The sequence below is a fragment of the Phalangium opilio genome, unplaced genomic scaffold (assembly GCF_054372755.1).
Source record: "Phalangium opilio isolate 3A_F unplaced genomic scaffold, DU_Popi_V2 ptg000209l_1, whole genome shotgun sequence".
In the NCBI taxonomy this organism is placed as follows: Eukaryota; Metazoa; Arthropoda; class Arachnida; order Opiliones; family Phalangiidae; genus Phalangium; species Phalangium opilio.
Window position 1 is genome coordinate 18,740,283 of NW_028324217.1, and position 12,427 is coordinate 18,752,709.

Sequence of the window (12,427 nt, forward strand, 5' to 3'; positions counted from 1 at the left end):
CCCCCTTAGATTTTTAAAAAATTATGGGACATTTTAAAATTTTATTGGACAATGTCCAGTGTCCTGTGCTTATTTCCGGCCCTGTGTAGTGAATGTCTTTGTTACGGTAATGGTTGTTCCTTTAAAGGTATTAATAGAAGTTTATTGATTATTAAAAGAGTGTCCGTGGACAATAAAACCTCTTAACAGAAGTGGAAAATCTTTCTCCCAAAGACAAGAAAAACAGAACATTGTAAGTGTAAAAGAAAACCATTCATATAAGCCCCGGAGGCTTGCGGGGTCAAACTGTTGCGAAGCATAATGCCTAGCTCCCCGCCGCGACAGTGGCGCGACTCCCTATAGCCAAAAAGCTGAGTGTTTTCTCCCGTCCCTAAAGGCAGACTGCCTCGGAAGAGGTCCGGTTAGCCCCTTCAAACTGAGTAATGCCCTCGGTAACGCAAAATCTTAGTTTATGGTCATAATTTTATTATTATTAAAATGTTACGCGTGTTATCTTAACAGGGAAACTGTACTATGAATGATGGATTCTGTGAAAGGTTCTCGTGTTATGGTCGAACATTTAAGCTGGTAAGTGATGAATAAAATGTAACTTGGATGTCTTAAGGCATGTGACAGTGACTTATCTACTATGAAAAGTACACTAATTTCTTCGGAATAATTATTTTTTAAGAAGCTACTTGTTGTATTCATATAATGGGCTTGACAAAAGTTAATATGTTCCATAAGTTTGTTACTGAGTCACTTCTTAGTTCTTACTGAGAGCTTGTCATGAAGTTACGTTGGTGAAACGCCATTGATTCTCGTTAAAGGGGCTAGCTGGAACTGTTGGGGTGAAGGGGGGGGGTCAAACTGTTGGTTAGCATATTGCTTACCCGCCCACCGCGACGGTGGCGCCATTCCTTATGGCCAAAGAGCTGGGTGTTTTCCCCCTGAACTAAGGGCGGTCTCCCCCCAACAGCGCCGGTGAGCCCCTTTAAGTGATGCCTGGTGAGGCGCTTTCAAAGGCTTAGTACAGACTAAATAGGAAGATGGACTGCAAAACGGAGTGTAGTCAATTCTTGCTTCATTCTCGAATTAACACTAAATTATGTCTCTAGAATTATAAAGTATAGGTAGTGTCACATCTTATAAACTTATGGCTTGAGGAAGTCCCTAGCTTGGCTTTAGTCGCGAAAGCAGCAATGTATGGGGAAACCTTTCTTGTTATTTGTTCATTTTGAAAAATGGTCTCATTCCTATTTTAGGGCCCGTTTACCATAGTGGGAATTGTTTTAGTAGGATAGTAGTAAAAATAGTAGCATTCCCCCTACACGGAGAAGCAAAACCTATGATGGAGAAAATAGTATGAATTTCTACATTGTGCCGACTAATCATAGGTAAATGTGCCCTTGTTTTTCTTATGATTAGGGAAAAGAGAAATGGGGAGTAATACATTTGTCGTTTTAAGTGGCGAAATTGCGAGGCCAGTACAGAATGATCATGCGAAACGAAATGTTGGAGCAATACATTGGCCTTTTAACTAGGGGTCCTTAAAGACCTAATTGCGAGGCCATGTCCTTACGTTCAGTCGAGATAAGGTTAGGCTAGGTTTAAGCGTTGCGGATGAAAAGCTTGTTTTTAAAATTTCATGTCGTGCCTCTCAATTAGTAGGCGTCGGTAGTGACCTACTTGAGCGGCCAGTAGAGAATTAACATGCAAAACGGAACCGTGGACAATTACACGGGCCTCTGAACTGAGCTTTTGTGTTGGCCAAATTGAGAGGCCATTAGAGAATAAAAATGCAAAGTTAAACTAGGGGTAATTAGATGGGTCTCTTATCTAGGTGTTTATAGTCGACTACATTATTAAATGAAAACAAGAAGTGGAACTGTGTAAAAAATTTAGAATGTATAAAGTTGAACTAATAAAATATATTTACAATAAGAGATATAATTGAAATGGATACAATAAGAGATATGATGGAAATATTAAAATAGATAGAGTTGGTTAAACACTGGACTGGCCTCACAGTAGGGCGACTATAGACACATTGTGATATAATTTATATTTATTATGAGCGCATTCAGAGTCCAAATGGATTTTTTTTTGGAAATATTGTAGAAAACATTAGGTTAAATGCGGTTCTGGTTAAATAATAATCAAAAATTATATTAACAGTAAAACCATACGAAACCGTGATTAGTCAAAATGTAGCTATCCATAGTATTTTCTCCGTCATCGGTTTAGCTTTAAGGTTTGTAGGAAAAATACTACTATTTTTACTAGGGCCTACTATCATACAAAAAACATTTTGCAATAATCCGAAAAATATTTCATTTTAGGGAAGATTTACAATTTTGCAAAGACTCTATACAAAATACCGAAATTAGTTTAGTAAATCTTCAAAGGGTGGCGATTAAAAAGGTATTTGCGAAATTAGTGGAATATTCCCTTTTTTAGACAAACTGAAAAATACGAAAACTTTATTTTTAGGAAATGGATTACGAGGAAGATTGTAACTATGATCACTTGAGTAAAGATGATCTTATCAATGAAGTTAAAGCCAGGGATGATCGAATCAGAAAACTGGAAGCCGAGGTATTTTTCAAAGCATAGAGTTTTTTGTAGTTTGAAATTAAGCACAGAAATTTGAGACCCTTTTAGTATCATTACCTATGAGTAGTCAAATCTGGTATCCCTTAAAGTAGATCCAAACTCTGTGGGTGGGTGAATAATCAAGTTCATTTGTGAAAATACCAATTAACAAAGAAACCCGACGAGGGCCTTTGTTGCTATTCCCCTTCTTGCGTGTCATTATCTTCCCCTTTTTCTTGCTTGCCCCTTCAAAATACGTTTAGCCAAAGACACTCCGAAGATTGTTTTGTAATGAAATCTCATTTTGTTTAGTGTAATGTTTTAATTTCAAAAATGGCAAAAGAGAGAGTGAAAACATCATTAACGATAAATAAGCAAATAGACGAAATTGAAAGACTCAATAGGGTCATTAAAGACTTGGAAAAGAGAGTCAAAGATCTGATGGTATGCAACATCCTTCACTTTCATAATCAATTGGAAAGAGAATTACTTTAAGAATGAGAGTTATTGTTAATTGTGTAAAAAATAGGAGAAAAGTGGAATAGATCAATTGGCTAACGATGAATCATTTGAAAGAGATTCGGGAATTGTGATGCAGCAACAACCACAAGAGGAAATTCAAAGGTATTTAAAGGGAAGAACCAAAGGGGTAAATCCAGCAACTATAAAGGTGTTTTGGACGCTTAGTCGGTAATGGTAAAGCTGATGTCGCAAAAAGCGTCCATAGACCGTTTATATTACACTAAAAATGGCAATCTTCGTTGAATTTTAAAATTCTCTATTTAGTGTAAACTTACGATTTTTATTTGAATAGTTTACAAGCTCAGATTATCAACGACATTCCCCAAAGTCTACTTGACACGGAGGCCATTAAACTCAAGGGAACTGGTAATGGTACGTAAATTTTGATGACTTCACAAATGTTAAGAGTGTTTCTCATCTCAGCCTCCTAAAACTAGCCATTGCGGGTTAGGGGCAGGGTCAGTGTAAAGTACTATGAAATATATATTGTTTGAAAGGTATATTACACGCCAATGACGTCACGCCCACAGTTGACACTATTGTAATGCTGAAACACAAACTGATGTACTTCTCGTTTGATAAGACACCTCTTATTTCAATAATTTTACTGTTTTTCTTCGTTAAGGTTCATTGCAAATTGTCGAAGCTGTCAGTGTCCAAGGCATTCTGGGTAAAGAAGATATTATTCAAGAGACGCCTGTATCTGAGCCTCAGTATTTTGAGGAGGTTGGCAATACAATCACCGAAACTAAAATTACTACGAAAAAGGCTGAAAACGCTGGTCATAGAACTCCAATTACGAACCTAGGTGTTCCTAAACTGAAATACAGTGACAGGTTGCCTCTATTTGTACCTTCATCTATAATTAAAGTCGAAAACCAATTCAAAATGTCTCCTGACACAATGACGAAAAGTGATTCACCACGAGAACCTCTCGAGAACAATATGAACATTAACGATTCTTATTGTAAAACGCAAAGTGTCTCGACAGAGGGAGACAATGAGGATATTACAACTCGTTCGAAGAAATTGGGTGTTCTTGAATCGAATGTTGAAGTCGAAAAACGTTTGGTTGTATCTCTTGACGCCAATATCGAAAGCGACTCACTAGAAGGATCCCTAGAAAACGATCTTGATGATAAGCAATCCAAAATCACCTTGTCAGATGCGCAGAAAACTGATAATAGACAAAATCAAACTCTGTATGTTGATACGAGGGCACTGAGTGTGCCATTATGTGTCCCTAAACTTGAACTTATCCCAAATGAACTATCAGAATTGATCTCCGGCTCAGTGGAAAGCGATTTACGCGACGTTGCGATTGAAGTTGGAAATAATAGTTTGGTGTCCAACTCGGAGACATTTGAAGAAATCGCTCCAAAGAATTCCAAAGGTAACACCGCATCGCCTCGTTCGGAAATATTTTATACTTTAATAATGAAAGTACTTAGAGTAAGACTTCTTATTCCGACTCTCGGTTTGGAAAATATGCTAAGCAATTATTTCCCCCTTCTTGGTGTAAATTGTTATTTCGGCAATTTCAAAAAATTCATTCAGTGGGTTAATTATTGGGGTGTGCTGCTACCCGATACCTTAAAGGAAAGCGCGGCTCCGTTGCTGCCCCTTATAGATGGCTTTTCTGCTACACAGTGGCTAAGCTTGCTGAAGGCTAGTTAAGCCAAAGGCAGGAACCAATGGGAACTAGTGCATTAGGTCTGATTGGTTCCTGCCTTTGGCAAGGTAAAATTCGTGTGCAGAAGATTAGCCAGAATGCTAGGGGTGAACACCTCATGGAGTCAGAGGTGAAAGGGGAACCACCCCCTGTCGAGTTTAGAAAGAAGCGGAATTTTTAGGAATGACGAAATCCCATGAAAAACCGTTTCAAGGTGAAATTTAGTTCATATAAGGTAAACGTTCTTTGCTAGTTTCTTTCTGAGACAGACTAGAATCACCGCACGCACCGCGACACACCTCTAAACACCTATATCATCCCATTGCCAGTATTCTGTGTTGAAATAAGATTAAGGGTCAAGAAGGAGAAAGCGGAACCAAAAGTTGGAGATAACGTCAAAAATAAATAAATTAAGAAAGACCATACATTGAAGAACCTAGAATTGAGATATAACTGTAAAAATAGTGTACTTAAGGGAATTTTTGAAGGAAGTGTCTATTCCTTTAACCCTAGTTACCCGAAAAATTTTGGGTACCCACCCCCGATAACTATTTGTTTTAACTTTTAATACCAGACTGTCACCCGACAACCATTTTTCGGCTAAGCCTAATTACCCGAATACCCGACAAAAATTCGGAAACAATATTTTTGATTACCCGAACCCGATTCGAAATTGAAAAACCACTACCCGCACACCTCTAGTTAATTATAATTCATTTCGTCTGCGGTATTGTTGTAAGAAGTTGTAAAATTCCCCTGAGCAGTCCCTACTGCCTCCTCAAACAAGCTTTGAAGCTTTGGTCAAAAAGGTTTAATAATCTATGATTAATTTAATTAATGAACGGATGTTCTCGAAACCCCTCAAATGAGGAAACAATCCGAATGCATTTTTATCATCTTCCGAAAAACGCGAATGTCAGACACCTGGACTCCCAGTCTCCCATTAACAGGGACATCATGCCATTAACTAGATAACTAGAAACAATACACAATAAATCATATTTCAATTCAGTTCAATTCAATTACAAACGGGCTTGAAGTCTTATCTACAAGGGCCTACCGGCCTGTAGAATAGTAATTCGAGTTGCGCACTTTTTATGTATTTGACTTCTTATATTATTACGGCGTGCGCAAATGAACGTGATCAACGCCATTACTTGTCTTCGACATTGCTTATTCGTGCAATCGGCATTCTTGTTTTTAAGAGTGCGCCTACACAATTCTACATATTTAATGCCTCTTTGTAAACTTTATATGAAGAGTATGTGGTCACTTCTACCGCGAAATCCAGGCTAAATTAATTCAAGATCAAGCTTAGTATGGAATTACTACGCGGACCAAAAGAAACCTTCTAATGTGATTAGTGTTTCTTTGAAAGCGCGCGGAATTTTAATTTGATCAAACATCAAATGGGGAAAAACCCTTATTCGAATGGATTTTGATGGCTACACAGCCATCAAAGTTTCATTTAAGTCCTATATGGAAGATATTTAAATGTGTTGGGCCGAACTTTTATGTTTTTTTAAAATTCTATACAGTATAAAGCATATTTAAACTGTGGCATTTAACGACTTTTCAACCTCTTGAATTATGAAACTAGTGTTATGTATTTAAAACGTTAAAGGGACTGAAAAGAATGCATCGGCGGGTGGGTGAAATTATTTGAAATACGTCAGAGTAACGGTTCCAAGAAGAGGCGTGGTTCAAAGAAGCTTACTTCGTTTTATTTCGAAAACAAGCACTTCGCGAAAAACGAGAACTAGATGTCCAGTTCCACTCTATGAGGAGCCTTTGTATCTTGGCATCACGTGATGTCTTTGACGTATTTCAAATAATTTTTACCCACCCACCGATGGCACCGATGCCTTCTTTGCAGTCCCTTTAAAATACCCTCTTCCACCAGGGTCTTCTTATCGTCATAGGTACTTATTTCGACCAAAAATACGGCAAAAGTTTACCTGTATTTGCTCGGTAAAATGAGATATTTTTTCCGGTTGCGCATATTTTTGTAAAAATATGTTTTATCTAGCGAAGAAATATCCACATTATTTCTAAATTATGCAGGGTTGCCACAGTTCAGGGAAAACCTCGAAAAGTCAGGGAATTTGAAAATGTGCCAAAAGGTCAGGGAATAGTTTGAGAATATTTAGAATTTCAACAAGCCAGCTCCCTAATGTTGAGCGTTAAATATTCAAAAATGCGATTTAAACGCGATTGTTTACTTAGATTTAGAAATTAGAATAATGAGAATTGATTCAGAAGACGTCGGGGGAAATTCTAAAAGAGGTCAGATCAACATTATTTAGGACCATTTACGTCTTTACTTTGTTTTATTAGAGACATTTGTCACATCTCTTTCGTTTAATGTGGTACCGCTACATATTTCAGCCTTAACCCGCTTCCTTAAAAAATGGTGTGGTCTAAGTTAAATCCTAGCTTGGTTTTTAGTAAAAATGCAGCTCCTTTCTTTGTTCAACAAGAAGTAGCGTTATAAGCAAGCTTATGAACCACAAGTGAAAAGTTCAAAGTGTACATTATTGAAGACAAACGCGTTAGAGAGCGTCAGTGTCGACTTCGATTGTTTGTTGGAGGTATGGGAAAGTTTTGGGAAACTAGGGAAATTACTTTCTCATAGTCGTGAACAACGGGATAAAACTGAGGTTGTGGAAAACCTTGCATTTTAAAGGGAAATGTTAAATTGTGGGAATAAATTTCTGTGATGTGTTTCAATTAGAGTTCATTGAGTACCTTATATCTTGTCAAGTTTTTCCCGGAAATATCGGTTTACATTAAGCCGATATTGGCCGATACCGATATGATAAAGATGGGCCGATATATCGGTACATCCCTACAATTTTTATGAAGTTCGCTTGAATGTTATTGTATTTTTGATACTAAATTGTGAATATTATGTGCCGTTTTTATATTTATTCTATCTATTTTCAGTAGGGAAATTCAAGAAGAAACGTTCAACTCGGATCAAATATTCTGCTGAATATAAACGTCACGTTAGAAAGGATAACGATGAAAAACCCTTCAAATGTGATCAGTGCGAATATACATGCACGAAGAAGTGTGATTTGATCAGACATCAACGCGTTCACAGTGGTGAAAAACCCTTCAAATGTGATCAGTGTGACTATGCAAGTGTGCGGAAGGATGATTTGACCAGACATCAACGCGTTCACAGTGGTGAACAGCTCTTCAAATGTGAACAGTGCGAATATGGATGCATAGATAAGAGTAATTTAATCAGACATAAACGCGTTCACAGCGGTGAAAAACCCTTCAAATGTGATGAGTGCGAATATACCAGCAGGCGGAAGTGTTATTTAATCACACATCGACGCATTCACGGTGGTGAAAACCCCTTCAAATGTAATCAGTGCGAATATGGATGCACGTGGAAGTATAATTTAATCGCGCATCAACGCATACACAGTAGTGAACAGCACTTCCAATGTGATCAGTGCGAATATGGATGCGCAGATAAGAGTAATTTAATCAGACATAAACGCGTTCACAGTGGTACTGAAAAACTCTTCAAATGTGGCGAGTGTGAATATGCCGGCAGGCGGAAGTGTCATTTAATCACGCATCAACGCATTCATAGCGGTGAAAAACCCTTCAAATGTGATCAGTGCGAATTTGTATGCACGCAAAAGGGTGGTTTGATCAGACATCAACTCGTTCACAGCGGTGAAAAACCCTTCAAATGTGATGAGTGCGAATATGCCAGCAGACGGAAGTGTCATTTAATCACACATCAGCGCATTCATAGCCGTGAAAATCCCTTCAAATGTGATCAGTGCGAATATGGTTGCACGCATAAGGGTAGTTTGATCAGACATCAACGCGTTCACAGTGGTGAAAAACCCTTTAAGAGTGATTAGTGTGAATATGCCCGCAGAGGAAAGTGTCATTTAATCACATGAATGCATTCATAGTGGTGAAAACTAATTAAAACCTTGTCAGTGTGACTATGGATGCACGCGGAAGAGCTCTTTGCTCATACATCATTGCACTCACAGTGGTGAAAACCCTTGAATTGTGATCAGTGTAACTGTAGATGCAGGCAGAAGTACCCTTTGATAGTACATAAACGTAGAAGTTGCATGAATGAATAGGTGAATTTTAGTTCATTGAAAGAGTCTTTAAAGGCTGCTCGACAATGTAAAATATCTTTAAATAACATTTTAATCGTACAGTAAACAATTTAAAATTTCTATTTTATCCTCTTCTGTAAACAATTTAAAATCTTCTTTTATCCTCTTCTGTAAAAACATTTTAAAATCATCTTTTATCATCTTCTGTTATGAATGGGTTGAAATTGTTTATGTAACAAACTATTAAATTTCTCCGTTCTGAAGGGTTTTAAGTGCCATTTTCAAAATTAATCTTGAATTTAAATATATGGAAGTAAACATGTTCTCCATTTCCGAACCGCATTCGCGTTTTCCGCTGATCAGGGAAAATTGGTAATTGTATTTCACAATGTTAACTTTCTACTTGTTGAATCGACACTAAGTGGCCAGGTGGCCACTATTCCTTCATCTGCCTAGTCTCTGGTCCATTCCGCATAAACCCAGTCTGTCGCATTGGCTTTTAACTCCACCACCTTCTGGTGTCCGTCTATTTCGTATAAACAATAATCTTTCAGATTAGCTTCTACTTCATTACCATCGTTAGGGGTACGAGATGTAACCAGAAACGTTTAGACTCCAAATGGCTTAGGCTTCCTCCTAAAGTTCACGCAGTTGCGCTATTCATCACCAACTAGTCTCCGACTAATCCACGTAGGGACCAATCTGCCAAATAATTGGCTGCAACTCCAGTTTATAATCCTTAGGGGTAAGATTACGAAAAGTGTCTAATTCTCCATGATGGTACTTCCTACAAATGTTCGCGCAACTGTTCTCTTTCGTGATTATTTTCGTCGCGCAGTAAGTTTTAATGAACTTACCTTAAAGCGATTTAATGACAATTAAGGTGAGAGTAAAGGAAACTTGAAAATATGACCTTTCGGGTTTTGAGTCAAGGTTTGTCTTCCATTTAAGTTGTTTTTCATCCCTTTTTACCTCTTCGAGTGACGATGACGTCAACGCATAGGTATTACGCAATATATCTTTGCTAGCGCGCGAAAGATTACTTTCAATGCATAGCAATTTAGAAAACTCTAAGCCAATAGAATGGATTTAGTTATTATGACTGGAATTTTTTTAAATCGAATCTCGCTTATGGGAACGAAATGTCGCCTTGGTCCGCCCTCTCGCCAAGAAGCAACGCCAGAAGGAGCCCTAGTTCACTACACGCGGGTAGGATAACCAACTCGCACTGTCTCTGGCGGAGCTTCTTGGCGAGAGGGAGTATACCCCAAGGGGGCCTAGCCCCCCCCCTTTGTTGTTTTCTCTGTTTGTAATAAATGAATTTGTCTATTGAATTAAGTAATTAAATCATGAACCAGGTATTTTCCAGTAATGAGTCATGGCTTCTTCGATTGATTATATTGAGGAGAGTATTTCTTGTCATTGTCAAGAAAACTCTGTGTTAAATGGTTGAGGTATAATTGGATTTTCCTTTCCTTTTGTGATGATTTATTTAAGTAATTAAATCATGAACAAACCACTTTTCAAGTCAATACGATGTAGGATGTTTGATTCTATACTCATTAGAGATAAACTGCTTAATCTTGATTGCAACATGCGATTTCCGAGCTCGCTCTTGATCAACTTTAATTTAGGAAATGACATTTCACCTTTGCAGTTTGTTACCATCATTGAAAGAAAGATTCTCAGAGCCATTTCTATGTTGCTTGAAACTGTTGACATTCCGAAATCTGTTCTTCTTTCAGAAGATCATCGCTAAATAACGAACCAAGTTTTTCGCAATAATCCAAAATATCTTAATTTTCCAGACGATTTAGGTTTTGTAAGAAAGGAAATTTTTCATTTACATCAGCAAAACTCATTTTTTCATGATTTCACAAAAAAACCGCCACAATTCTTATCATATTGAGGAAAACGTTATGGATTTTTGATTAATAAAAGTTTACTTCATTCTGAAAACTCCTTCAATATTATACATATGACGTCAATTAACCCTTTTAATGACGTTTTGGAATATTTTTGCTAGGTAATAAAAATTATAATTACCGGTGTTAAAAATGATGTATATTTTCATATTGAAAATCAGTTTCACCCCATAATTTCAAAACGTCCATGCGTGGTCAAACTAAAACCGACTCGAGAGAAAAGTCCAAAAGTTTTTAATTCCAGTCTGAATAGGGTTCGAGGGACAATGCTTCACGTTATCCGTTAGCGTTAGGAAAGACATTCAAAAGGTGAAAAAAAAAGTCTTTTAGTGTGGTTAATTAAAAATTCAAAATGAGTGTATATTGAATTTGGTAATCAGATTGTATTTGATGTATGTTGTATATTATGTATATATTTTTATAGAATTGAATAGAATTCAGTAACTTCAGTAATGAAAATATCTTCAACTGCACTGCTCGAGGGGATGTGAGTAATCAGGACTAATAAAACACAATCTTTGACCGAAGATAATGAATTTTCCTCCCCTTTGCGATAATTTAATTAAGTAATTAATTCAGGAACCATGCATTTCCTAGTATTAAGGCATGGCCCAATCGATTGATTATATTGAGTAGAATATCTGGTGCTATTTTCAAGAACATTGCATGTTAGGGGTTCAAGATAATATGATTTTCCTTCCCGCTTGTTATTATTTTATTAAGTGATTATATCATGAACAAAACATTTCCCATTAATGAGACATGGCTCATTCGATTGATTATATTGATTAGCATATTTCGTGTTAATTCGAAAAAACTCCATGCAATCGGGCCGAGATAATCTGGTTTTTCTCCAATTACGCCCTTTTTGTAGGGAATAGGGATTAAGTATCTTACATAGGTCTGAAGCAATTTTTCCGTCTTGAGTCCGGCAGCATTTTCGCCTAGGTTTTTCAAGTTGGTTATGTTGGCATTTTGTTAGCTAAATTGGCGGCGGTTGGCTATCAGTCGGAGTCGTAGTTTTGTTAAACTGGCGGTGTTTGCGCCGGTTCCCGGTTGGTTCTGTTCCGTCAAATGTGGTCAAATTGACGGTGATGGTGCTCAAAGACATCCATTGTATTTAGGCAAAGTCTATGAGTAATTTTTACTATTTACTTAAAGTAGAATTCTAAATTTATTGATATTTGCCTTAGCATGAACTTGTAATGTAGCCTTGATTACTAAAATGCCTAAAAATAAGCAGTGTATGTACTCTCTGTGCCAAAATGCTGTTTATTCTCGGACTAAAGCCACCAATTTTATACCTTTTCCACGGCCACGAAGAGATCCTGAGAAGTGTAAACTTTGGATTTCGGCGTGTGGTAGATATGATGATCGTTTAAACATTGATAAGGTGGCCCAAAAATCATACTATTTATGTGAAGAACATTTTATCGGGGGTAAAGGGCGGCCAAATGGTAGTATAACGCCTCCACGGATTTTTAAAAGTTTCAAATGATTTTTTTTAAAAAAAAAAAAAAAAAAGGTAGCACATATTACTTATGGTTGTTTTTATATTTGATATTTGGGGCGCATACACTTGTTTAGATTATGTTTGGGATATTTTAGGTTCAGGTTAGGTTAGGTTA

General features: G+C 37.2%; 1 protein-coding gene and 1 long non-coding RNA gene across 2 annotated transcripts; both read left to right on the forward strand.

The window, feature by feature from the left end:
* Positions 1-105: 105 nt before the first annotated feature.
* On the forward strand, positions 106-2,430 carry LOC149621042 (uncharacterized). The gene is made up of 3 exons (XR_016375426.1): positions 106-232; positions 502-567; positions 2,322-2,430. It is a non-coding gene; the product is annotated as an uncharacterized LOC149621042 (long non-coding RNA).
* Positions 2,431-2,475: 45 nt separating this feature from the next.
* LOC149621043 (uncharacterized) lies at positions 2,476-8,940 on the forward strand. The gene is made up of 5 exons (XM_089854684.1): positions 2,476-2,577; positions 3,104-3,198; positions 3,389-3,468; positions 3,722-4,489; positions 7,715-8,940. The coding sequence occupies exons 1-5, from the start codon at positions 2,476-2,478 to the stop codon at positions 8,659-8,661; spliced, it is 1,992 nt and encodes a 663-aa protein (XP_089710810.1). The 3' UTR covers positions 8,662-8,940.
* The last annotated feature ends 3,487 nt before the right edge of the window (positions 8,941-12,427 follow it).